At 38.8% G+C, this 27,205-nt stretch overlaps 1 protein-coding gene across 4 annotated transcripts in view; it reads right to left on the bottom strand.

The window, feature by feature from the left end:
• DIAPH3 (diaphanous related formin 3) overlaps window positions 1-27,205 on the bottom strand; it is a gene marked incomplete at both ends in the record, with an annotated part of 549,577 nt that overhangs the window by 491,334 nt on the left and 31,038 nt on the right. For 3 of the 4 annotated variants that reach the window (XM_082675745.1, XM_082675746.1, XM_082675747.1), the window contains one exon: window positions 2,377-2,544. The exons of the other annotated variant lie outside the window; for it this stretch is intronic. In XM_082675745.1, the coding sequence (XP_082531871.1) occupies window positions 2,377-2,544 (168 nt within the window). The remainder of the gene's footprint in view (window positions 1-2,376; window positions 2,545-27,205) is intronic. 4 annotated transcript variants of the gene reach the window in all.

Raw genomic sequence — 27,205 nt, 5'->3', positions numbered from 1 at the left:
CTCGGTCAAAAAGCCAGCTACACAGATCTACTGTGAGTTCAAGAGCAACCACTGAAATTTGACGTCCATAAATCAAAGCTGTATACACAGCAATGCTCACACAACTATTTCACATATCTAAGATCTAAAGAGAAACCAAGATGAGCTTTCAGATAAAAACTCTGCTTTCACTGGATGACAAACAGGAAAAAAAGCCCTTAAGAAGTAGCATAACTAAAAATTCATCACTACTTTTAAAAAGTGCACTGAAAATGTTACCCAGCGACCAACTAAATTAATTTCCTAAATAAAAGTGAAATGAGTACAAATGTTGAAGGATTACACTGTACTTCGCATTCATTAAGTAATCAAGTCAACACACTGTCTTTCAAAGGACCGTCTTGAGGAGGGAAAAGAGGTGTTCTTCAAAACAAAGATTTTACTTCATGTAAAAAATCATCTAAGTACCTTTGATAACGTTAAACAAGATTTTTTTAAACTGTACAATGCCAAAACAAAGAATCTAGATACAACTTCTAAATGAAACCTCATTTTGGCAAATGCCAAAAAATGAAAATGGCAGATTATTCAATGTTGCTTCCTCAAAAGAATTTTTATTAATAAAAATGGTACAGATAGGTGCAAGCCAAAAATAAAACCCAACCTAAATCTAGCATCCTCCCCAGATATAAAAACAGCTTTAAATTTGTCAAAGATGTGGTATCCCACCTGACAAGCCTGAGAAATATCACTAGTCCACATTTAAGGAGAAAGACCCTTCTCAGCTTTAGAATCTCCAGCAGGTTTTCCCTGCATTGACCACTGTGATATGGTCAAGGTATCAGAAAGGGAGAAAAAAAAAAAAAAAAAAACCTTTATTTTTTTTAAAGTCTTTAGTTGTGACAAACTCACTCATTAGCAAATTGGGCAGCCCTGAGAAAGCAATCATTCATTTTACTTCTGCTGAGTAAAGTGAGTTTGACTGCAAAAGGTCTTCTGCCAACAAGGAGACTTGTTTAAGCTTTAACAAGTGGGGCTTCCCTGGTAGTGCAGTGGTTAGGAATCCACCTGACAATGCAGGGAACACAGGTTTAAGCCCTGGTCCAGGAAGATCCCACATGCCACGGAGCAACTAAGCCCATGCACCACAACTACTGAGCCTGCGCTCTAGAGCCCGCAAGCCACAACTACTGAAGCCCGCGTGCCTAGAGCCCGTGCTCCACAACAAGAGAAGTCACTGCAATGAGAAGCCCGCACACTGCAACGAAGAGTGGCCCCCGCTCACCGCAACTAGAGAAAGCCCGTGGGCAGCAACAAAGACCCAACACAGCCAAAAATAAATAAATAAAATTAATTAATTAATGTAAAATTTTTTAAAAAAAGATTTTAGCAAGTGATCTGACCCAGTTATTAAAATGTGTAAACACTTCAAAAATGCCAAAATCCATCTGCCCTGTTCATACAATTAAAATTGATACTCTTAGCTAGGAGAAGGGTAAGAAAGACTAAGAGAAACATACTTCTAAAGTCATCATGTTCAGAACAGAATACCATCAACTATGTTCTGTACTTCCTAGGTAGTTGTACTTTAACAACTACTAGCTGCGGTAAGCCTGCATAAATGTCTAACATCACTGGCCTACTTGCTTTACTTACTCAGATGACACCAGCAACTATGAACCAAAAGAAAAATTTTTCTTAACAAGGTAGTCACAAGTGAACCAAAAAAGTACCATTCCAGAATCTCACAGATAATTTAGGTAGTGCTTCCACATATGATACGTGAATGAGGGGGCACTTTATTATCGTGAGTCCTCAAAGGTAGTCTTGAAAAAATCTACCTTATACAAGTCTCATTGACAGATGCAAAGGCTAGCAAAAATGGTTACGTTCTTTTGTTCTAGACTGAAATTATATCAACTTGTGGTGATAAAAGAATTACAAAGGCACACCCCAAATTCAGTGAGTTCAAGTGCAGATTTAACTGTTGCAGTACTATGCAAACCTGGTTATCGTGAGAACTGAGAAAGGACTCAAACAAGGTCCAAAAATCAGCACACTTAACAATGCACACAGCAGAGAGCTGTGACCGTCATTCTTAAATGCAACCGACCCAGACAGACCACTTAGATAATCCATTTAAGGCAAAAAGTATATCATTTGATACTTTAGAGGTTTACGTTTTTATGTATTTCTGTGTAAAACAACTGGTATGACATTTTTCTTCGGATTCTTAATTTTGTAATCCTAAAACTCTCTATGCCTTAAGTACTATCTTAGTGACATCAGAAATCACCTATGGAACCTGAGTTTCAGACATGTGTGGTTCCATTAACATGAGCCGAAGCAAAGGTTTTTTTTTACATCAAACGTTATATAAGGAATCAAAATTCTTACCATCATCTTTTCAAATAGCTCTAAGATTTCCTTCTCTGACAGTGGCTTTGGAATGTTTTCATTCATCTCTGAAGAGCAATCATTGCTTGAAAATGCAGTCTTCAGGTTGGAAAGTGGAGTCCTTTCTTTCTTGCTCCCTGGAATTCTTATGCTGGCAAATCTGTCCAGCTATGAAGAAAGATAAAATAAATAGCACACACGTAAGTATTCTCTTCTCCAACATTATTTACCTAATTCCCAAAATGAAAAAACAAACAGGGTCAATTACATTATCACTGTGATTTCATCAGGAGGCTTTCAATTAATTCAGCACTTAATCTTTAAAATTAAAAGAAATAATAAATATAAAAATAAGAGTCTTCATAACCATCCTGTCTAAAGGCAGAAGAGATATACAACCTCAAAAGATTCCTTCTAATCTTAAGATTATAGAATTAAGAGTCTAATGAGTGACGTTTGCTTTACAGATTAACAAATTAAGCATTTTTACAAAGGTAACTTAGCTAATTTAGTGGTTGGCATTCTAACTAGTACTCAGTGTCCTGCCCCCCAGCCCCTCATCCAGTGTCCTTTTCATAGTACAGACTATGGGGTGGGGAGGTGGGGGAGCAGGGCATGATTTAGGCATTTTAAAAATTGACTTTTACTTACACCTCCATAACTTGTTGGCCTGATAGACATCACATTTCTCTTTATTCAGGTTGGTCTGTATTTGAACTTCATGAACAACTATAGAGTAGCTAAAGCCTCGGGAAATAAAACTGGATTTTTGCTGCAATGAGATTTCTTCTACAATTATATCATCAAATAGTCCACGGATATTTGAAAATGCATAGACTAGTTTACAAAGTTAATTGTTCATTCATTGAAAATTGCTTGAATTTCACAAGTTCTATTCCTAACAGAGAATCCAGACACATACAGTGTTTCAAGTGGTAACCAGCAAAAAAGGTAAAGAAGTGTGTACTTAAAAAGCACAATGATTCTGGAATTGTTCAGCATAACTGTACACACATTAAGCTACTATTTTCACCATATATATGTGTAGTACATAGTCCTGTACTATTCATTGTAGTAGCTACTAGCTATGTGTGGTTATTTAAATGTAAATTAAATTTTTTAATTCAGCTCCTTAGTTGCCCTAGTCACATACCAAGTGCTCAAGAACCACAAGAGACTAGTGGTTCCCGTATTGGCCAAAGCACACAAAGTACTTTTCTATCGTGACAGAAGGTTCTACTGGATAGGGCTACTACAGCCCATTAAAGAAATATAACACTTAAAATTCTGTTTAAAAGGACAGTAAGTCACAGTATTGATTATTCACTTCACTAAAGAAATAGGACTTTTTTCAAATAATGATATGCAAAGATAATAATGTTTATCTTTCAAAATAGGTCTTGAAGTTCACTTTGGAGATAATCCCTAGGAAAAACACCATGTACTATACACTCACACATGGTCCATCTAACATGAACTAAACATTAAAGTACTAACAATATGACAGCTTCTGGCAGGATTACAAAGTAGTCACAAAACACCACTGCTCTCATCCTAACAACAAAAGAAGCCAGATACCCTACAAAATTGTACTTGCTACTGTTTTCAACCCATCAGGAAGCTGAGGAAACAAGAAAACCTGTGAGAACTAAATACTGGGACGTGACAAACTGCTTTTATCCCTGACGAACAGCTGAAGAAAAATAAAGGTAAAGAAAAACCAGCCAAGTCTTTTTTATGAACTTTGACAGCTGCATGGGTACTGGCATGAGAGATTAGAATTCCAAGGGCCTCGGTCATGAAGCCCCAACCATGGAGCAAGTCTGCACCCTCCTACCAACTCTTTCCCTCAAGTCTTCACCAGCTACACGGGGTAGGAGGCCAATGGCTGGGGGCAGAGCAGGAAAGCTGAGCGGGATGCTTGCTCCCTGAAGCATGAAAGGTCTCTCCCAATGCAAAGGAGCTGCTCTCCGAAGGCTCTGGACCAGACAGAAGACCTGAGAGAAATCTAGGCCTTCTGAGAGCACACAACAGCTGAGCACAGCTGACAGAGAGCACACGAAGGCTGGGAGCAGGATAACAGGTCTCTCTGAAGAAACAGAGAGACAGCAATGGAACTGAAAACAAAAAAGAGAATGCTACAGTAACCCTAAAGATGGGCATCAGGACTTTAAAGCAGAAAGAAATATTCCACGGTTTTCAAAGCTAAAGTTCAGTTGTAATGTCAAAAAGCAGATTTCCAGAATCTCATTAGCACTCAGATCCTAAGCCCTCAAAACATCTGAGGCCACAGATGAGCTGAATAAAAAACCGAAGCAGCAGGAAACCAAATGCAGCTCAACTAGAGATCACAGTGACTCAGACCCCATTCCAACAGCCTGAAAGAAGGGCATGCCCTTTCTTGGAAGCAAATATTATTTAATTTCTACTGTAATTAAATAAAATGTCCACCATACAATCAAATATTGCTAGACACACAAAGGAGCGAGAAATGCGCCCATAGTCAAAAGAAATCACCTAGAGATGGCCCAGAGGGTAGAATTACTAAACAGACTACTTAAAATAAGATTTATAAAAATATGCTAAAGGATATAATGAAGAGTGGCCATCATGCATGAAGGATGGAGAATTTCAGCAGCAAACCATGGATACTATTTTTTTTTAACTATTAGAATGAAAAATGTATCAGAAATGAAGAGTTCATTAGATGGCCTGAACATTGCTGAGGAAAGAATTGGTGAACCTAAACACATATCAATAGAAAGAATCTAAACTGAAACAAAAAGGAAAAAAAAAATGGGAAAAGGGAAAAAAAAGAATAGAGTAACTACAATCCGTGATACAATATTAAATGTTGTAACACAAGTGTAACTGGGGTCCAGAAGCAGAAGAGAGAGGATAGATAGATAGACAGACAGACATATACATATATCAATTCACAGATCCAAGAAGCTCAGCAAATCCCAGAAAGAATACTAAAATAACAAACAAAAACCAAACAAACAAAAACAGCTAGGAGCCTCATAGTCAAACTGCTGAAAATTAAAAATAAATGGCAAACCACAAAAGTACAGCCAGAGAAAAGAAGACATTATATATAAAACAAAAATGATACAAATGAAAATTTCTCACCAGAAACAATGCCAGCAAAAGACAATGGAATGGCATCTTTGAGGTACTGAAAGAAAAATACCCTTATCCTAGAATTCTATGTTTAGTAAAAATACTTTTCATAAATAGAAGCAAAAGAAAGGCATTTCCACACAGACAAAAGCTAGAGAATCTGTCGGCAGCAGATCTCCTCTACAAAAAGTGTCAAAAGAAGCTTTTCAGACAGAATTGATGGAAATGGAATCCCATATTTACAAAAAGAAATGAAGAGCAATGGAGAGGTTGCTCTATTAGAAGTTGGCGATACAAAGATAAATGAGCTATTTAGAACGTAAATAACAAGTAACAGTCCAGTGGAGGAGACAAGCACATAGACAGGTAATTATAAAGCTATGTAGACAATGTAGCAAGAAGTGTATACAGTGTATCACAGTAGCAAAGAAGAGGGCCCTCTAACTCACCAACATAAACTTTCCCTGCTTTGAAATAACCCGGAAACATAAAATTATATCCACATGAATATATGTCCAGAAGTTATGTCTCTATGTACATCAGTACTCCAATCCTTGATACTTGTTTTAAAAAACTAGGGACACCCAACAGCTGTTTTAAGAAATGGGGCTGGTTCCTCTGTCTGTCTTCTGAATCACTACTTCATTGCCATCATTTCTATACATGTAACATCAATTCTTGAGTGTAGAAACTACGCTAACTCCTCTTCACACACACACACAAAAAAAGTTAATTAATATGCTAAACTTATAATGAAGTGAAATTAAGCAAAACATCATTAATGCAACATCAATATTATAAATGTAAACATGTCAATGAATGGGAATAGTAAGTTTAAGCAATTCACAAGCTAATTTGTGAATACTTAACTTCCAACAGTGTAGAAGAATTCAAAATTTTAGTTTTCACCAAGTCACAATTTTTTTAAATAAAAATCTCTGAAAGTCATAAAAATAACAATGACTAATATTTATTGAGCCCCTTCTATATCGACACACTGTGCTAAGAGCTTGAAATGAAGCATCAGGTTGAATGTATTTGTTTAATCCTTCAATGAGGAAACTATATGTTTAAATAACAAAGAACAAGCTCCAAAACACTTTTAAACATAAAAATGCCATAGTATTTAGCATAAAAAATAGCATAAAGAAAAAAAAAATCAACCCCTTATGTTTTTAGATGTAGGACTGCATTTGTATCAATAAACAATACCAGAATTTGTACAATAATACAAAATCAGCACACCTCCCCCACATGCTTAGCACCTAAACTCTGCAGGAGGGTTGCCTTCTATCCAAGTGTTAAAACAAATGTGCACTGGACCACTAGCCTAGCTAGATAAAGGCAAGATAGGAAAAATTAGCATATTCCTTTTCTAACTTCTAACTCTATAAAGATGAAAAAAATCAGTGTTTCATAATTTCAATGCTTTTATTTATTTTCCCTGATTAGAAAGGAATGAAAGACAAAATAAGGAAGGAGCCGTGGGAGAAAAATAAATACAATCCGTCTATATTAGAACAGTAAACTGAATTTGTTGAATACCTCGGGCTTAAAGTAAAAGCATTCCCAGGTATGTGATGCTCTATTGAGCACTACAAGTAGTTTCCAAATAATCTGGGCACTATTACAAGCTAGGTACAGAGTGAACATTACTATCAAATCAGTGTAAATGTTCTAAAGAAGTTTCATTTATTTTAAGGGATGATACTATGACTCCACACATAAATGGGGGGGAAAAAAACCACTCCTAATTTATCTTTCATGGAATTACACATACAATTTGCTTAAACACGACACAAGAGAACATAAAAGCAAACTTTTAAAACACTTTTGTACATAAAAACACGATAGAAATCCCCATCATACTAACTGTAAGTCGATTGTTATTTAATTTGGCAATTTCACTGCACGTGTATGTGTTTTACAATGTGCACTTGGACTGCTGCTCCTAATTTCACCTGAAATTCTCTTAAAGTTCAGCTAGAAACACAACCCAAGCAGGTGAAGTACACAATCTGCCTTTGTTGAAGAACTGGTTAAATACACAGAAGACTCGGGGAATCCTATTATAATGCTGTTTGGAGGTGGTACACAACACAATTAATATGGCTTCAGCTGTGTCTGGGGTGTACTGGGTTTTGTAAATTAATATCACTTATCTTCAGGGGAAGGTAAATGAGCACTCTACTGAGTATTATCTCATACTGATAATCAGTAATGACAGTTTTAAAAAATTTAAAACTCTATCTGGATGTTTAGCTATTGTATAACACTGTAAGAGTGAAAAAACAGTTTTTACTGTTACAATGTTTTAAATGCTAACAGAGCAGTAATTATTTTTAATTTAAAAACAAAAGGCAGGGGAGGAGCTTCAAGATGGCAGAAAGTAAGACGTGGAGATCACCTTCCTCCCCACAAATACCTCAGAAATACATCTACATGTGGAACAACTGCTACAAAACACCTATTGAACGCTGGCAGAAGACCTCAGACCTCCCAAAAGGCAAGAAACTCCCCCACGTACCTGGGCAGGGCAAAAGAAAAAAAGAACAGAGACAAAAAGAATAGGGACGGGACCTGCACCAGTGGGAGGGAGCTATGAAGGAGGAAAGGTTTCCACACGCTAGGAAGCCCCTTCACGGGCGGAGACTGCGGGTGGCAGAGGGGGAAAGCTTCGGAGCCGCGGAGGAGAGCACAGCAACAGGGGTGCGGAGGGCAAAGCGGAGAGATTCCCACACAGAGGATAGGTGCCGACCAGCACTCACCAGCCCGAGAGGCTTGTCTGCTCACCCACCGGGGCGGGTGGGGGCTGGGAGCTGAGGCTTGGGCTTCGGTCCGATCGCTGGGAGAGAACTGGGGTTGGCTGTGTGAAAGCCTGAAGGGGACTAGTGCGCCCTAGGTAGCCAGGAGGGAGTCCGGGAAAGTCTGGAGCTGCCGAAGGGGCAAGAGACTTTTTCTTGCCTCTTTGTTTCCTGGTATGCAAGGAGAGGGGATTAAGAGCGCCACTTAAAGGAGCTCAGGAGACGGGTGCGAGCCGCGGCTAGCAGCGCGGACCCCAGGAACGGGCATGAGACGCTAAGGCGGCTGCTGCTGCTGCCACCAAGAAGCCTGTGTGCAAGCACAGGTCACTATCCACACAGCCCCTCCCGGGAGCCTGTGCAGCCCGCCTCTGCCAGGGTCCCGAGATCCAAGGACAACTTCCCCGGGAGAACACATGGCACACCTCAGGCTAGTGCAATGTCACGATGGCTCTGCCACCGCAGGCTCGCCCTGCAACCGTACCCCTCCCTCCCCTAGGCCTGAGTGAGACAGAACCCCCGAATCAGCTGCTCCTTTAACCCCATCCTGTCTGAGCAAAGAACAGACGCCTGCAGGAGATCTACACACAGAGGCGGGGCCAAACCCAAACCTGAACTCCGGGAGCTGTGCGAACAAAAAGGGAAATTTCTCCCAGCAGCCTCAGAAGCAGTGGATTAAATCTCCACAATCAACTTGATTTACCCCGCATCTGTGTAAAACCTGAATGGACAAGGAACCATCCGAAATTGAGGAGGTGGACTTTGGGAGCAACGATGTATATATATATTTTTCCCTTTTTCTATTTTTGTGAGTGTGTATGTGTATGCTTCTGTGTGTGATTTTGTCTGTATAGCTTTGCTTTTACCATTTGACCTAGGGTGCTGTCTGTCCGTTTTTTCGTTGTTCTTATATTTTTTAATTAAAAATTTATCTTCTTAATTATTTTTTGTTTAAATAACTTTATTTTATTTTAATCTTCTTCTTTCTTTCTTATTTTTTCTCCCTTTTATTCTGAGCCATGTGGATGGAAAGGCTCTTGGTGCTCCAGCCAGGCATCACAGTGGGGCCACTAGGTGTGAAAGCCAAGTTCAGGACACTGCTCCACAACAGACCTCCCAGATGCACATAATATCAAACAGCAAAAATCTCTCTGACATCTCCATCTCAAGGCCAAGACCCAGCTTCACTCAACGACCAGCAAGCTACACTGCTGGACACCCTATGCCAAACAACTAGCAAGACAGGAACACAACACCATCCATTAGCAGAGAGGCTGCCTAAAATCATAATAAGGCCACAGACACCCCAAACATACCACCAGATGTGGACCTGCCACCAGAAAGACAAGATCCAGCCTCATCCACCAGAACACAGGCACCATTCCCCTCCACAAGGAAGCCTACACAACACACTGAACCAACCTTAGCCACTGGGGACAGACACCAAAAACAACGGGAACTACGAACCTGCAGCCTACAAAAAGGAGACCCCAAACACAGTAAGATAAGCAAAATAAGAAGACAGAAAAACACACAGCAGATGAAGGAGCAAGGTAAAAACCCACCAGACCTAACAAATGAAGAGGAAATAGGCAGTCTACCTGAAAAAGAATTCAGAATACTGATAATAAAGATGATCCAAAATCTTGGAAATAGAATAGAGAAAATACAAAAATCGTTTAACAAGGACCTAGAAGAACTAAAGAGCAAACAAACAATGATGAACAACACAATAAATGAAATTTAAAATTCTCTAGAAGGGATCAATAGCAGAATAACTGAGGCAGAAAAATGGATAAGTGACCTAGAAAATAAAACAGTGGAAATAACTACTGCAGAGCACAATAAAGAAAAAGGAATGAAAAGAATTGAGGACAGTCTCAGAGACCTCTGGGACAACATTAAACACACCAACATTCGAATTATAGGGGTTCCAGAAGAAGAAGAGAAAACGAAAGGGACTGAGAAAATATTTGAAGAGATTATAGTTGAAAACTTCCCTAGTATGGGAAAGGAAATAGTTAATCAAGTCCAGGAAGCACAGAGAGTCCCATACAAGATAAATCCAAGGAGAAACATGCCAAGACACATATTAATCAAACTATCAAAAATTAACCAAAAAGAGGGCTTCCCTGGTGGCGCAGTGGTTGGGAGTCCGCCTGCCGATGCAGGGGACACGGGTTCGTGCCCCGGTTCGGGAGGGTCCCACATGCTGCGGAGCGGCTGGGCCTGTGAGCTGTGGCCGCTGGGCCTGCGCGTCCGGAGCCTGTGCTCCGCAACGGGAGAGGCCACAACAGTGAGAGCCCTGTGTACCGCAAAAAAAAAAAAAAAAAAAAAAAAAAAAATTAACTAAAAAGAAAAAATATTAAAAGCAGCAATGGAAAAACAACACGTAAGGGAATCCGCATAAGGTTAACAGCTGATCTTTCAGCAGAAATTCTGCAAGCCAGAAGGGAGTGGCAGGACATATTTAAGTGATGAAGGAGAAAAACCTACAACCAAGACTACTCTACCCAGCAAGGATCTCGTTCAGATTTGATGGAGAAATTAAAACTTTTACAGACAAGCAAAAGCTAAGAGAATTCAGCATCACCGAACCAGCTTTGCAACAAATGCTATAGGAACTTCTCTAGGCAAGAAACACAAGAGAAGGAAAAGACCTACAATAATAAACACAAAACAATTAAGAACATGGTAATAGGAACATACATATCGATAATTACCTTATATGTAAATGGATTAAATACTCCAACCAAAAGACACAGATTGGCTGAATGGATACAAAAACAAGACCCATATATATGCTGTCTACAAGAGACCCACTTCAGACCTGGGACACATACAGACTGAAAGTGAGGGGATGGAAAAAGATATCCCATGCAAATGGAAATCAAAAGAAAGCTGGAGTAGCAATTCTCATATCAGACAAAATAGACTTTAAAACAAAGACTATTACAAGAGACAAAGAAGGACACTACATAATGATCAAGGGATCAATCCAAGAAGAAGATATAACAATTGTAAATATTTATGCACCCAACATGGGAGCACCTCAATACATAAGGCAAATACTAACGGCCATAAGAGGGGAAAACCACAGTAACACAATCGTAGTAGGGGACTTTACCACCCCACTTTCACCAATGGACAGATCATCCAAAATGAAAATATATGAGGAAATACAAGCTTTAAATGATACATTAAACAAGACAGACTTAATTGATATTTATAGGATATTCCATCGAAAAACAAAAGAATACACATTCTTGTGAAGTGCTCATGGAACATTCTCCAGGATAGATCCTATCTTGGGTCACAAATCAAGCCTTGGTAAATTTAAGAAAATTGAAATTGTATCAAGTATCTTTTCCAACCACACTATGAGACTATATATCAATTACAGAAAAAAAAATCTGTAAGAAATACAAACACATGGAGGCTAAACAACACACTACTTAATAACCAAGAGATCACTCTAGAAATCAAACAGGACATCAAAAAATACCTAGAAACAAATGACAATGAAAACACAGTGGCCCAAAAGCTATGGGATGCAGCAAAAGCAGTTCTAAGCGGGAACTTTATAGCTATACAATCCTACCTTAAGAAATAAGAAACATCTCAATTAAACAATCTAACCTTAAACATAAAGCAATTAGAGAAAGAAGACCAAAACCCCCCCCAAAGTTAGCAGAAGGAAAGAAATCATAAAGATCAGATCAGAAATAAATGAAAAAGAAATGAAGGAAACGATAGCAAAGATCAATAAAACTAAAAGCTGGTTCTGGGCTTCCCTGGTGGCGCAGTGCTTGAGAGTCCACCTGCCGATGCAGGGGACACGGGTTCATGCCCTGGTCCAGGAAGATCCCACATGCCGCGGAGCGGCTGGGCCCATGAGCCATGGCCGCTGAGCCTGGGCGTCCAGAGCCTGTGCTCCGCAATGGGAGAGGCCACAACAATGAGAGGCCCACGTACCGCAAAAAAAAAAAAAAAAAAAAAAATCCTTAGTAAAAAGTTGGTTCTTTGAGAAGATAAACAATTGATAAACCATTAGCCAGACTTACCAAGAAAAACAGGGAGAAGACTCAAAACAATAGAATTAGAAATGAAAAAGGAGAAGTAACAACTGACACTGCAGAAATACAAATGATCATGAGAGATTACTACGAGCAACTCTATGCCAATAAAATGGACAACCTGGAAGAAATTGACAAATTCTTAGAAATGCATAACCTTCTGACACTGAACCAGGAAGAAATACAAAGTATGAACAGACCAATCACAAGCACTGAAATTGAAACTGTGATTGAAAATCTTCCAACACACAAAAGTCCAGGACCAGATGGCTTCACAGGGGAATTCTATCAAACATTTAGAGAAGAGCTAACACCTATCCTTCTCAAACTCTTCCAAAATATAGCAGAGGGAGGAACACTCCAAAACTCATTCTACGAGGCCACCATCACTCTGATACCAAAACCAGACAAAGATGTCACAAAGAAAGAAAACTACAGGCCAATATCACTGATGAACATAGATGCAAAAACCTCAACAAAAAACTAGCAAAGAGAACCCAACAGCGTATTAAAAGGATCATATACTATGATCAAGTGGGGTTTACCCTAGGAATGCAAGGATTCTTCAATATACACAAAACAATCAATGTGATACACCATATTAACAAACTGAAGAAGAAAAACCATATGATCATATCAATAGATGCAGAAAAAGCTTTCGACAAAATTCAACACCTACTTATGATAAAAAAAAAAAACCCTCCAGAAAGTAGGCATACAGGGAAATTTCCTCAACATAATAAAGGCCATATATGACAAACCCACAGCCAACATCATTCTCAATGGTGAATAACTGAAACCATTTCCACAAAGATCAGGAACAAGACAAGGGTGCCCACTCTCACCACTATTATTCAACATAGTTTTGGAAATTTTAGCCACAGCAATCAGAGAAGAAAAAGAAATAAAAGGAATCCAAAACACAAAAGAAGAAGTAAAGCTGTCACTGTTTGCAGGTGACATGACACTATACATAGAGAATCCTAAAGATGCCACCACAAAACTACTAGAGCTAATCAATGAATTTGGTAAAGTAGCAGGACACAAAATTAATGCACAGAAATCTCTTGCATTCCTATACACTAATGATGAAAAATCTGAAAGTGAAATTAAGAAAACACTCCCATCACCACTGCAACAAAAAGAATAAAATACCTAGGAATGAACCTACCTAAGGAGACAAAAGACCTGTATGCAAAAAATTATAAGACACTGATGAAAGCAATTAAAGATGATACAAATAGATGGAGAGATATACCATGTTCTTGGATTGGAAGAATCAAAATTGTGAAAATGAGTCTACTACCCAAAGCAATCTACAGATTCAGTGCAATCCGTATCAAACCACCACTGGCATTTTTCACAGAACTAAAACAAAAAATTTCACAATTTGTATGGAAACACAAAAGACCTGGAATAGCCAAAGCAATCTTGAGAAAGAAAAACGGAGCTGGAGGAATCAGGCTCCCTGACTTCAGACTATACTACAAAGCAACAGAAACCTAGAGAGTATGGTACCGGCACAAAAACAGAAATATAGATCAATGGAACAGGATAGAAAGCCTAGAGATAACCGCACACACAGATGGTCACCTTATCTTTGATAAAGGAGGCAAGAATATACAGTGAAGAAAAGACTGCCTCTTCAATAAGTGGTGCTGGGAAAACTGGACAGCTACATGTAAAAGAATGAAATTAGAACACTCCCTAACACCATACACAAAAATAATCTCAAAATGGATTAAAGATCTACATGTAAGGCCAGATACCATCAAACTCTTAGAGGAAAACACAGGCAGAACACTCTATGACATAAATCACAGCAAGATCCTTTTTCAGCCACCTCCTAGAAAAATGGAAATAAAAACAAAAAGAAACAAATGGGACCTAATGAAACTTAAAAGGTTTTGCACAGCAAAGGAAACCATAAACAAGATGAAAAGACAACCCTCAGAATGGGAGAAAATATTTGCAAATGAAGCAACTGACAAAGCATTAATCTCCAAAACATACAAGCAACACATGCAGCTCAATATCAAAAAAACAAATAACCCATGGGCTCCCTGGTGGCACAGTGGTTGAGAGTCTGCCTGCTGATGCAGGGGGGTTCGTGCCCCGGTCTGGGAAGATCCCACATGCCGCAGAGCGGCTGGGCCCATGAGCCATGGCCGCTGAGCCTGCACGTCCAGAGCCTGTGCTCCACAATGGGAGAGGCCACAACAGTGAGAGGCCCGCGTACCGCAAAAAAATAAAAATAAAAAAAAATAACCCAATCCAAAAATGGGCAGAAGACCTAAATAGACATTTCTCCAAAGAAGATATACAGACTGCCAACAAACACATGAAAGAATGCTCAACATCATTAAACATTAGAGAAATGCAAATCAAAACTACCATGAGATATCATCTCACACCAGTCAGAATGGCCATCATCAAAAAATCTACAAACAATAAATGCTGGAGAGGGTGTGGAGAAAAGGGAACCCTCTTGCACTGTTTGTGGGTATGTAAATTGATACAGCCACTCTGGAGAACAGTATGGAGGTTCCTTGAAAAACTGAAAATAGAACTACCATACGACCCAGCAATCCCACTACTGGGCATATACCCTGAGAAAACCATAATTCAAAAAGAGTCATGTACCACAATGTTCATTGCAGCTCTATTTACAGTAGCCAGGACATGGAAGCAACCTAAGTGTCCATCAACAGATGAATGGATAAAGAAGACGTGGCACATATATACAATAGAATATTACTCAGCCATAAAAAGGAACGAAACTGAGTTATTTGTAGTGAGGTGGATGGACCTAGAGACTGTCATACAGAGTAAAGTAAGTCAGAAAGAGGAAAACAAATACCGTATGCTAACACATATATATGGAATCTAAAAAAAAGGAAAAAAATGGTCAGAAGAACCTAGGGGCAAGATGGGAATAAAGATGCAGACCTACTAGAGAATGGACTTGAGTATACGGGGAGGGGGAAGGGTAAGCTGGAACAAAGTGAGAGAGTGGCATGAACATATATACACTACCAAACTTAAAATAGATAGCTAGTGGGAAGCAGCCGCATAGCACAGGGAGATCAGCTTGGTGTTTTGTGACCAACCTAGAGGGGTGGGATAGGGAGGGTGGGAGGGAGGGAGATGCAAGAGGGAAGAGATATGGGGACATATGTATATAATTGATTCACTTTGTTATAAAGCAGAAATTAACACACCATTGTAAAGCAATTATACTCTAATAAAGATGTTAAAAAAAAGGAAGATATGTAATTATTAGTCATCTTAGAATTTGAAAAGTCAGAAAAACTATTTGTGATCATAAACATACTTCCTTAGAACCCAGAAGGGATTATTTTCATGCAACGCAGGAGAATTATTAAGCAAATAACAGTTCATTTTAAGTAATGAATTAATTCTATTTGAGGGACTTCCCTGGTGGCGAAGCAGTTAAGACTCTGTGCTCCCAATGCAGGGGGCCTGGGTTCGATCCCTGGTCAGTGAACTAGATCCCACATGCATGCCTCAACTAAGAGTTTGCATGCCACAACTAAGGAGCCGGCGATCCACAACTAAGACCGGGTACGACCAAGTAAATAAATAAATAAATAAATATTTTTTTAAAGTTCTATTTGAACACATATACCTGAAATCCAGAAAAATATATCAATTAAAATTATCAATTTTCATGCAATCTTGTACTACATTTAAGAGAAGGAAAAACCTTAACAGCTAAAATAACTTGGCTTTTTAATTATCTTTATTACTAACCAGGCAACTTGCTGATTAAAAACATGGCTCCAGAGTCTGACTTCTGAATCCTGCCCAGCCCCTTGCTTGCTGGGTTACCCTAACCAAACTACTTAAAATTTCCACGATAGTATCTTTGGTGAAGAACTGGTTAGATATACAGAAGACTGAGGGAATTCTATTATAGTGCTATTCGGAGGTGGTACACCATACTTAATTAATATGGCAGTGAGTTGTTAATAGGAAATAAAACTACTTCTCACCTTTCAGCTTCGGGTTAAAAGGCTGACCACTCTATCTAAAGTAGAACATGAGCTCACCCACTCCCCTTTCTCTGTCACAGCACACGGTTTATTTCCTTCATACGTCCTGACATATGACTTACGAAAACCTATAATTTTCATATATTTTGTAATTGTTGACTCTGCCTCTTTCCCACCAAAATGTAAGTTCCATGCTAGACAAACCATCAACTGTCTTAGTTGTGGTGGCCAGTCTCTAGGACAGCCCCCAGTGATCCCCTGACTTGTGTAACCAACAGCACACTGTGAAAATTATGGAGTGTCATCTCCAAGACTAGGTCATAAGAGACATTACAGCTTTTGTCTTGCTCCCTCTTGGATCACTCACTCTAAGATATGCCAGCTGCCAGATCACAAGGACACTGAAGAAGACCTAGGGGGAGGCCCAAAGGGCAAAGAACTGAGCTAAAGAAGCCAGAGAAGCAGGGAGGCATCTTGCCGACAGCCATGTGCTTAAGCCATCCCAGAAGCCCCAGTCAAACCTTCAGATATGAGAGCTCTAGACAACCTCTTCACCGAAACCTCCTGAGACACCAAATCAGAACCACCCAGCTAAGCAAATTCCAAACTCCTGACCTACAGAAACAATATGAGATAATAAATGTTTGCTGTTTTGGCTTAGTTTGTTACAGAGCAGCAGGTAACTGTTACAGCCACTGTTGTGTGTTCAGCCTATGGAACAGTTGCTGGCAGAAAGCTAGCAGTCAATAAGTACTTGAAGGTATGGATAAATAAGCAATTACTAGAGATAAAACACATAAAACATAGTGCCATCCCACAAATGTTTACCACTTAAGGGAAAAATATAATAACAAATTACAAATAAAGTATTGTAAATGCCCTCAAGAAAATCATAAGTAAATTAGCAACAGATAGAGACCAGCGATTAATTCTGGGGTTGAGAAGGAACCTCAAGAGAGGCTTTGGAAAGGGGATACACAGGGAATCTGGTGAGGCTGATATGAGAATTACAGGAGATGGTGCATGTTACGAGCTAAGCAGTATACCTGCGTTGTTCCATGGTCTTTACTAAAATGCAAGTGACATCACTATTACAGAGAGACATCGTCGTGGGGAGGAAAACTGGCCGTTCATTGTTTCAGGTGTGATAAGCTAACCACCCCAGTCATAGGTTCACCCAATAACAATTCCCGCAAACCCACCAACTACCTCATTCTACCTTCAATGTTCCTAAATATTACAAATGGGCATTTCCCACTTTTAACTTGTATTATTGAAATTTATGAAAAGGTCTTTAGCCAGACGCTTCTTTGAAAAGATGAAAAAGTACCACCCCCCCAAAAAATCCTAAATATTACAAATGGGCATTTCCCACTTTTAACTTGTATTATTGAAATTTATGAAAAGGTCTTTAGCCAGACGCTTCTTTGAAAAGATGAAAAAGTACCACCCCCCCAAAAAATTAACTACTTACAATGATTTGCTCACATTTAGATTTCATATAGTATTTTAATATTATTAAATGAAAAACATTATATTATTGAAATTCCTTTAAATTTCTTGAAAATAAGTTACCACATGCAATACGAATTCCACAGCCAAGTGCCATGTGCAGAGCAGCCAATGGAAATGCCCACGTAGGGAAGAACGAAGGCCTCAGTCTTTCTTTATCTGTGATAAAGTCACAAGTCCAATCCTAGCGTGCATGTGTTCGGTTGCTCATTTGTTTTTATGTTTTGCCTATGTTTATAATTTTTTTAAATACTAAGTTTCACTTAAAGGTTAATTAAAAAGATTTAATCCTTTCCATTAAGTTCAATAACACCATGAATTCTACCACAGACCCCTTGGTAGTCCATAGACCACAGGTTAAGAGTCCCTGGTAGGTAGATATGGAATAATAACAGAAATAGTGGTGGAAAAGAAAGCAACTCAAGTTCTAATGCTTGCAGTGAATCAATGGGAGGGACTAGATGACCTACAGTTGAGACCAACATGGAGAAATGAAATAAAAATGCTCAAGAAGAGCTGGAAGTTTTTGAATGAAGAGCTACCAGGAAAATAAAGTCCTCAAATAACCCCTAGGTTTCAAGTAGAGCAAGAGGAAAGCAAACATTCAAAGATAACAGGCTTTGAGTTCCAAAGAACAAAGTAGGAGGGTTTTCGAAGGCTGGAGAAGTTGGGAGATACTGTCAGATTAGAAAAATAAACAGACCTGGATGAGGGAGAAGCACATAGGTGCTTAGTGAAGATGTGGATTGATTATGACTTCTGATGTTGACTCTGGTCAGTAGAAAAGTGATTTTAATTGTAATAATTTTAATGAAAATTAACTAGGAAACATAAATCAAACCATGTGGACTGTATCTTCTCAATTTATCTTCTCTCTGCCCTCTGCCCCTACTGCCACTACCCTAGTTCAGGCCACCTGGGCAATTGCTGCAGCCTCCTAACTTGTCCCTGTGTCTTCACTGCCCCCTACCTCTACCCCTCCCCGAGCTACTCCCTGCACTGATGTCAATTTGATCTTACCGAAACGCAAATCAAATCATGTCCCTCACTCCGGTGCTTAAAACCTTCAGCCTTTGTAACCCCATTACTCAGAGGATGACCCTCAAATATCTTACCATGGCTCAAAGGTCCACTTTAATCTAAATCTTACTTCCTCTCCAGACAATCTCTTCACTACTCCACCACCCTTATATGATCTAGATGTAATGAATAACCTAGAGTCTTCTACACATGCACAAGCTATCCCTCATGCCTAGAACCTATCCACACCCACAACTCCTATCCCATCCCCTTTATCTGGCTAATTTCAACTCAATCTTTAGCTTTCAGTTTGAACTACATCTCACATAGGAGCCTTTCTGACACCTCAAGACTGGATTAGATGCCCACAGACCTAGTGCTTTCCATTATATTATATGTATACTACTCTGAAACTGCCTTTCATCATACATATGTTTACTCAACAAACCTTTAACTCCTTGAGAACAAGAATTGTTATTTTATTCACTAAATGTTCCTGGAACTTGGCATGGTCCTAAGCATGTAGTGGGTGTTCTATTAATATTTGTTAACTGGGTTAATTAATGAAGAGCTTCCTACCTTCCATGCCCAGGACACAAGCTACTGCATCTTACACTTCTAAATCCTTCTCAACGATATTTTAAATAAGGAATAATTAACACAGCATATCACGGAGAATGCCAGACATTATGCCTTTTATATATTAAATTTAAAAACCCAGACTCTTCCCAACACTGTTATTTCAAAGTGCAGTCCCCTACACTAAAAACAAGTATGAATTTCTGTAATTTAATACCATGGTATAAGATAGTAAGGAAAATACCCACTCAAAGGAAAAGAGCACAAATACATTTTAAAAGAATTTAATATTCAAAATACCTCAAAGTTATATATACCCACATCTACTCAAATAGTTTCTAATTGCATATATTCAAATATTATAATACTATATGCTTGAAAGGAAATATAAATTAGCTCTGTAAATAAGTATCAGACTATTTTTAAGACATAGACCAATACTACCCATACACAAAAATTATCTGAAGACATCAACAATGGCTTTCTACTTGCCAACCTGACACTTCCACTAGGAATCCATTCCACTGATATCCAGGAAGTAAAATTATTACAGGGTAAAAAAATTACTACCACTCCTGCCAGCCTGTATTCCAACCTGTCCTTTAAAACTCAGCTGAAAAGTCACCTTCTCTATGAAGTCTTCTCAAAGACCAAAGTTGACCACACCACTGTGCCATTCCAGCCCATATCACTGCACTACAACTGTACACTGGTTGTGTACACATCTGTTTCCCCACTGTTCCCAGAGGGCAGAGACAGATTATTCATTTCTGTATTCCTATACTAGTACTAAGCCCTCAATAAAGGCTTCATGAATGAATGGATAAAAGGATGAATAAACAAGTCTGCATACCCTACTACATCTTAGCATATTCAACTCTGAGAGCTCTTGATCTTATTCCCAAGTTTCTACTGATTTGAAGAGGAGCTCTCTAAACCAGTCCATAAATATTTAAAAAGTCCAAGATAGCACTTAAGTGTTACTACTGAAAATCTAAGTACAGGAAGCTCTAATTAACTCATATTAATGGACTCAGAAAGGCCCACCCAACTTAGTAAATAGTTTAAGTTTTATAGAACTTATTTTCATGTATATTCAGTTGTCCCAGTCCATGCTGGTATACCTACTTCAGACAGAATATTTTTAATATATAGTTTTACAGAAAAGCTATTGAATATATTATCATACTTTTTGCTTTATCATTCGTTTTTAACTTAAAAAGGAAAAATAAGAATAAAAATGCAAAATAAACAAATTATAGTACAGAAAGCTTTATATCTTACTAGGCCAATATAATTATTTTAAATTATTCTTTTCCATTGAGCATTTTTTGTAAAGTTAATGATTTAGGTCCCGTGACCGTACTTGCGAGTTAGACACAAATTCAGATAATCAAAATCATTTTATTTTCTTTCATAAGTATGACATCTAATTTAACATATATCCCACAAGACACAGCACATCTAGGTAGGCACAGGAATACTCTGCAGGTAGACAAAATCCAAGCCTGTCAGGCACATCCATCTGGAAACTCATCTTCGAGTGAACCAGTCTCACAGAAAACACCCAGGAATATGCTGGAGTGGTCTGGCAGCAGTTAGTTATACTGAGTGAGTCTGAAGGCCCATGGAGAACAGAGAAATCTCAAAGCACCCATCAGAATGCACACCCAGACCATGAACCCCTCAGCGTCTCTAAGACCCCATTCCCAAGGGGAACCAGGAAAGCCTGCACGTATACCTGGCAGCAGGCTGCCATTGTTGCTAGATCTGTGATTTCCATACAGAAGTTTTTCTACGCCCTTTGCAATTAAGAAACCTTATATCCTTTACCTGTTGCCATCTCTCAGTCACACATATCATTATTCCTTTCGGACAGACCTTTTTCAGTTTTGTTTACTAGAAATATTCAAAACAGTTCATTTCTTATCACAGAAAAATTCTTAGATACACTATGTCTTTACAATTATAATTTTCTCAGGATTAAGATCGATGGCTATGATACAACTTTCCCTTGTCAGTTTCAAGGTCAGAGTCTCATATGGGTGGCTGCAAGAGAAAAGCAGAAAATAAGGAGATATATTGAATACGTCTAGATTTTACACTGGCACTCTGAGTGGAGAAAGGGATAGGACTTAAGTGGCAGTATAACTCTCTTGGTAAAGATCATGTTCTCTGGGGCCAGTCTGCCAGTTTTCCCAGCTGCCTCATGTGACTTTGAACAAGTTACCTATACTATCTCTTGCCTCAGTTTCTCTGTATTTGAAAAAGGGAATAATAATAATGCCCACTCAGAGGCTTGTTGTGAAAACTGAATGTGTTTATAAAGCTAACATTTGGAATGCTACTTGGCACATAGCTAGTAATTAACTGTCCTTACCATCACATAACACTCCTTTTTCCAATCAGCAGCTGTGTTTCTACATTCTCTAAGTAAATTCTCCAGCAACTTATCTTACATCTTTCTATTCCCTGGAAGATTCTTGCATGTTGACTGAGAGACGTATACCAAGTTAGAGAAGCAGGGTTCTACCATGGAGGCCTTATGTGCCACGTCAAAAAGCTTTAGGCTTGACCTATAGATAACAGGTGCAATTAAGCAGTTTCAAATAGGATAAAATATGGTCAGACATGCAATTTAGATAGGTCATTCTGGTTTCTGTGCAGGAAGTTGGCTTTTTAGGAAGCAATAGAAAGTTGTGAGAGTCCTGACGAGATAATAAAGGGACTAGTGCTGTCATAGAAGACTTGAGAGAAGAGAATATATTCAAGAAATAATCAGAAACACTGGAAGGGTGAAGTTACCGTCTATGAAAATATAGGAATAGAAATGTGTTTAAGAGGGAAGTAAAGCGTTTAATTTGGGGCACACAGAGTTTCAAGTACAAATGAGACATCCATGTGAAGGTATTCTAGGTCAATGCATGAATGTCTCAACTTGAGGGAAAGATCATAGACAGAGATATACACAAAGATATACCAAGTCAAGTACTATATACACAGGAAAGGAGCAATGGCTTCAGGAAAGCAACCTGAGAAATGACAATAGTTTTAAGATAGGCAAAGGAAAAACACACACAATACAGATAGAAAAGGAAAAATCAGAGGGATATGAAAACCTATAGTTTGGTGCCACAGAAGCCAAGAAATCTTTGTTTTTCAAAGAGGAAGGAAATAACTGTATCAGGCAGAGCAGAGAAATCCATTAAACTTCCAAAGACTAAAAAGTAATGAATATCACTGGGGATAAAAAGGATTATTTTATAATGATAAATTGAAACAACAATCCAAAATGTATATGCACTCAGTTGCAGAGCTTCATAAAACATGAAGCAAAAGCTGAAAGAACTAAAAAGAAAAATTAAAAAATCCAAAATTATACTTGGAGATTTCAACACTCCTCAATAATTTTTAGAAAAAGCAGACGGAAAATCAGAATATAGAAGATGTGAACAACACTATCGACCAACTTGGCCTATTAACTATTTATGGACCAATTCTAACAAAAGCAGAATATACATGGAACATCCACCAGGACAGACCACATTCTGGGACAGAAAGCAAGACTCAAATTGAAAAAGACTGAAATCACACAAAGTATGGTCACTGGCCACAAGGGAATTAAATTACAAATCAGTAACATAAAGATATCAGGAAAATCTTCAAATATTTAAAAATTAAACAACATATACCTAAATAATCAATGGGCAAAAGAAGAAATCAACAGGAAATTTAAAACTCTTTTGAATATTCAGAAGATTAGCAGCTAAAGCAGCTCTCAGAAGGAAATTAATAGCATAAAATTCTTATTAGAAAACAAAGTTCTCAATTATTTAAGCTTCCACCTTAAGAAGCCAGAAAAAGAATAAAGCAAAAGTATAGAAATGATAAAGATTAACAAATAAATGAAAATAAAATAAAGAAAATCAGTGAAACCAAAACCTGGTTCTTTGAAAATATCAATAAAATTGACAAACCTCTAGACAAACTAATCAGGGGAAAAACAGAAGACAAATTATCAATATCAGAATTGGAAAAGGGGGAAATAAATACAGATCCTACATTAAAAAGATAAGGAAATATCACAAATAATTCATAATTCAACAACATAGATAATATGGAAAAGAATTCCTTAAAAGACAAACTACCAGGTCTCACTCAAGAAGAAACAGAAAATTTGAATAGTCCTATATTTAGTAATAGACATTTCATTTCAAACAAGATAAGAATGGCAAATAAACACATGAAAAGATGCCCAACATAATTAGTCACTGAAGGAAACAATTTGTCAGTGTCTTATAAAGTTAAAACCACATGACTCGCCCTCCAAAATGAAAACATATGTCCAAAAACAACTGCACTCAAATGTTCATAGCAGTTTTTCCTAACAGCCAAAAACTGCAAACAACCCAAACTGTTGAATATATAAACCAACTTTAGTATTATCAAACAAGGGAATACTATTCAGTAACAAAAAGAACAAATTTCTGATACACCCAATCACTAGATGAGTCTCAAAAGCATTATGCTAAGTAAAAGAAGCCAGACACAATGGCAAAATACAATGTAATGCCATTTATATGAAATTCTAGAAAATGAACTACTGTATAGTTCAGAAAACTGATCAGTATTTTCCAAGAGCTGGAAGGGGGAAGAGAACTGACTGCAAAGGACACAGCGGAAACTTTCTGAGGTGATGGAAATGTTTTATATAACTGTAGTGTATGCATGATTGTATACATTTGTCAAAATTCAGACTGCACTTTTAAAATTAATACATTATATTATATGTAAATCATACCTCAATTTTTAAAAGTGCATATTACTAATCACTAATATTGTGAATGCATGGTTTACCAAGCATTTTAGTATATATTACTTAATTTAGCTCTTATAAAAACCTCTGTAAACAAGGATGCCAAGGCTCAAAAGCTAAATGACATTCAAAGCTAGTACATGGCAGAGCTGGCACCCGAACCCCGCTCCCCTACATTCACCTACGTGTAATGAAGAGCAGACACTAATGGAGATCTCAGAACTTCCTCTAGTTGCTGTATAGGACGATGTCTGTTTTGCTAGCTGTAATTGTGGACTATCTGGTGTCTTGAAGTCAATTTAGTGGAATGGATCACCTTTCTTTTTTTTCATGCAATGGAGAGGAGTAAAAAGGAGTGGAAAGGGGCTTCCCTGGTGGCACAGTGGTTGAGAGTCCGCCTGCTGATTCAGGGGACACGTGTTCGTGACCCGGTCCAGGAGGATCCCACATGCCGCGGAGCAGCTGGGCCCGTGAGCCACAGCCGCTGAGCCTGCGCGTCCGGAGCCTGTGCTCCGCAACAGGAGGGGCCACAACAGTGAGAGGCCCACGTACCGCAAAACAAACAAACAAACAAACAAACAAAGGAGTAGAAAGGAAGGAAAAGAAAATGATTAGAGTTCATTATGCTTAGAAACATTAAATATTGGTTCTTAAAAAAACTTTCGTTTTGACAGAGAGAATTTCTGTATGTGTGCTGGGCTACAAAATAAAGTGTGTTTCTCACTGTGGGTCCTAGTCAAAAAAGCTTGAAAACCATCGCTGCAGGCCACACAAGGGATTACGACAGTAACGTTGGCTGCAGAGAGATGAAAGGAGAGATGAAGATCAGCAGGAGCGCTGTACTTTAGGCAAATAGTTGTGAGGAACAAGGGAGAAAAAAGCAGGTCAAAAATAACGCCTGCCCCACAGAAACACCCAGTGGACACTTTGATGGAAAACTCAGCATTGTGACATCCACATTCAATTTTGTCCAGCTTACCTTTTCACACATGCCCCCCTTCACTGTCCTCCTCCCAACCTTTTTGCCTCTACAAGGAAAGCTTTCCTTTCAACCCAGGTATAAACAATGAAGCGTTGTAAGCTAAATGATTTTTTTCACCTTTATATTACCCTAGCACCTTGGACAGCACTTTATACCTAGCGGGTGCCCAAATATTCGTAGAGCAAACGCTGTTTAAAGTATATTAAATCTGCCTAGGGGCCTCAAGGCTACAGTAATACTTCATTCCTTTAACCCAACAATGTCCTATGAAATTAAATTCTGACAGTAATTTAAGAAATAACCTTGAAATGTGAAGTACTTTTGCAGGCCTTTAACAAAGCAACCTAAAGAGATGGGTTTCTAACATTAATGTTTCCCAGGATGTTTCAATTTAATGTTTTTAAAATACTGTTATTCAAACATATGACTACAGCAGATGCCATTCTTACATTTCTTCTCTCAAGTCCTGCCCAAAAAAGGCTATTCACTTTAGGAAGTTCTAAATTAAAAGCACACATGCAACACATGTTGCAGGGGTGGCAAACTTTAATTACAAAACATATCGCTAGCACACATCAAAGCATAATGGCAAATGTTTCCCTGCGCTCTGACTCACCAGAAATAGTTTAAAGAGCCCTCAAAATATCCAGCTATCCTCTCCCTCCTCAAATCTCTGCATTGCTCTGTAACACACATACCCTGTAAGGGTCAACTGCAAATAAGTCAGTCACACCACCCCTCTGTCCATACATCGGGAAGTATTTTTTAAAGGGGGTAAAAATGGACAGAACTGAATGCAGTAGTCAAGATACTTGAGCTTAAATGAGACTCACCAAAACCCTGTGAGGAAGGCAGAGAAGGCATAAAATTAGTCCTGCTTCACTGACAAGTGAACAATCTAATAATTGATCTGCCAAGGTCACAGAGCTAAGAAGTGGTGAAGTTCTGTCTTCCAACGAGAGTCTTCTGATTCCAAGTCCAATTCTCTTTCCACACGGCATCAATCAACAATGACCAAGAAAGAACTGAGTTGTCAGTGTCTCCTGTTCAAGAGAGCCGTGCTTATTCTCTGACCTCCACAACAATGGGCCAGCTGCCTAAACTAGACTGCCTGCTCAATCTTTCCCTGGAAGGAGAGGGTAGCAAGGAATCCAGGACAGTCAATCATGTGAACATCTAAGATGAAGGTAGGTCAAGGCAACAGTCAGAAATCCAGCCAGGTGGTCAGAAAGGCTGACATCAGGTCCTGGTCAAAGCTTCTCTACTCTGTGCAAAGGCAAGACTCCATCTCCAGGAAGCTTGACCAGAACCAAGCCAGGCCCAGATCCCAGGAAACCACAATACCAGGCAGGTTATCAAAAAAGAGACTCGTTCTTTCATTTGTTGAACTAATTTATGAAAATGCTTAACATGTGCCAGACAACATGCCTGGAAGTATTAATAACAACTCACTGTCTCTGTGTTCAAACGGTTTAAACCAGTGAGAAAGACAGACCATAGACCAACATCAAAAAAATCTACAGGGCTTCCCTGGTGGCGCAGTGGTTGAGAGCCCGCCTGCCGATGCAGGGGACACGGGTTCGTGCCCCAGTCCGGGAAGATCCCACATGCCGTGGAGCGGCTGGGCCCGTGAGCCATGGCCGCTGAGCCTGCGCGTCTGGAGCCTGTGCTCAGCAACGGGAGTGGCCACAACAGTGAGAGGCCCGAGTACCGCAAAAAAAAAAAAAAAAATCTACAAACAAATAGATGCTGGAAAGGGTATGGAGAAAAGGGAACCCTCCTACTCTGTAAATTGGGAATGTAAATTGGTATAACCATTATGAAGACCAGTATGGAGGTTCCTTAAAAAACTAAATATAGAGCTACCATATGATCTAGCAATCCCACTCTTGGGCATATATCTG

Source organism: Grampus griseus (genome assembly GCF_964374135.1).
Source record: "Grampus griseus genome assembly, chromosome: 18".
NCBI classification, from domain to species: Eukaryota; Metazoa; Chordata; class Mammalia; order Artiodactyla; family Delphinidae; genus Grampus; species Grampus griseus.
The sequence above is the reverse complement of the archived record's forward strand: the minus strand, read 5'-3'. Positions and strand labels throughout refer to the sequence as shown.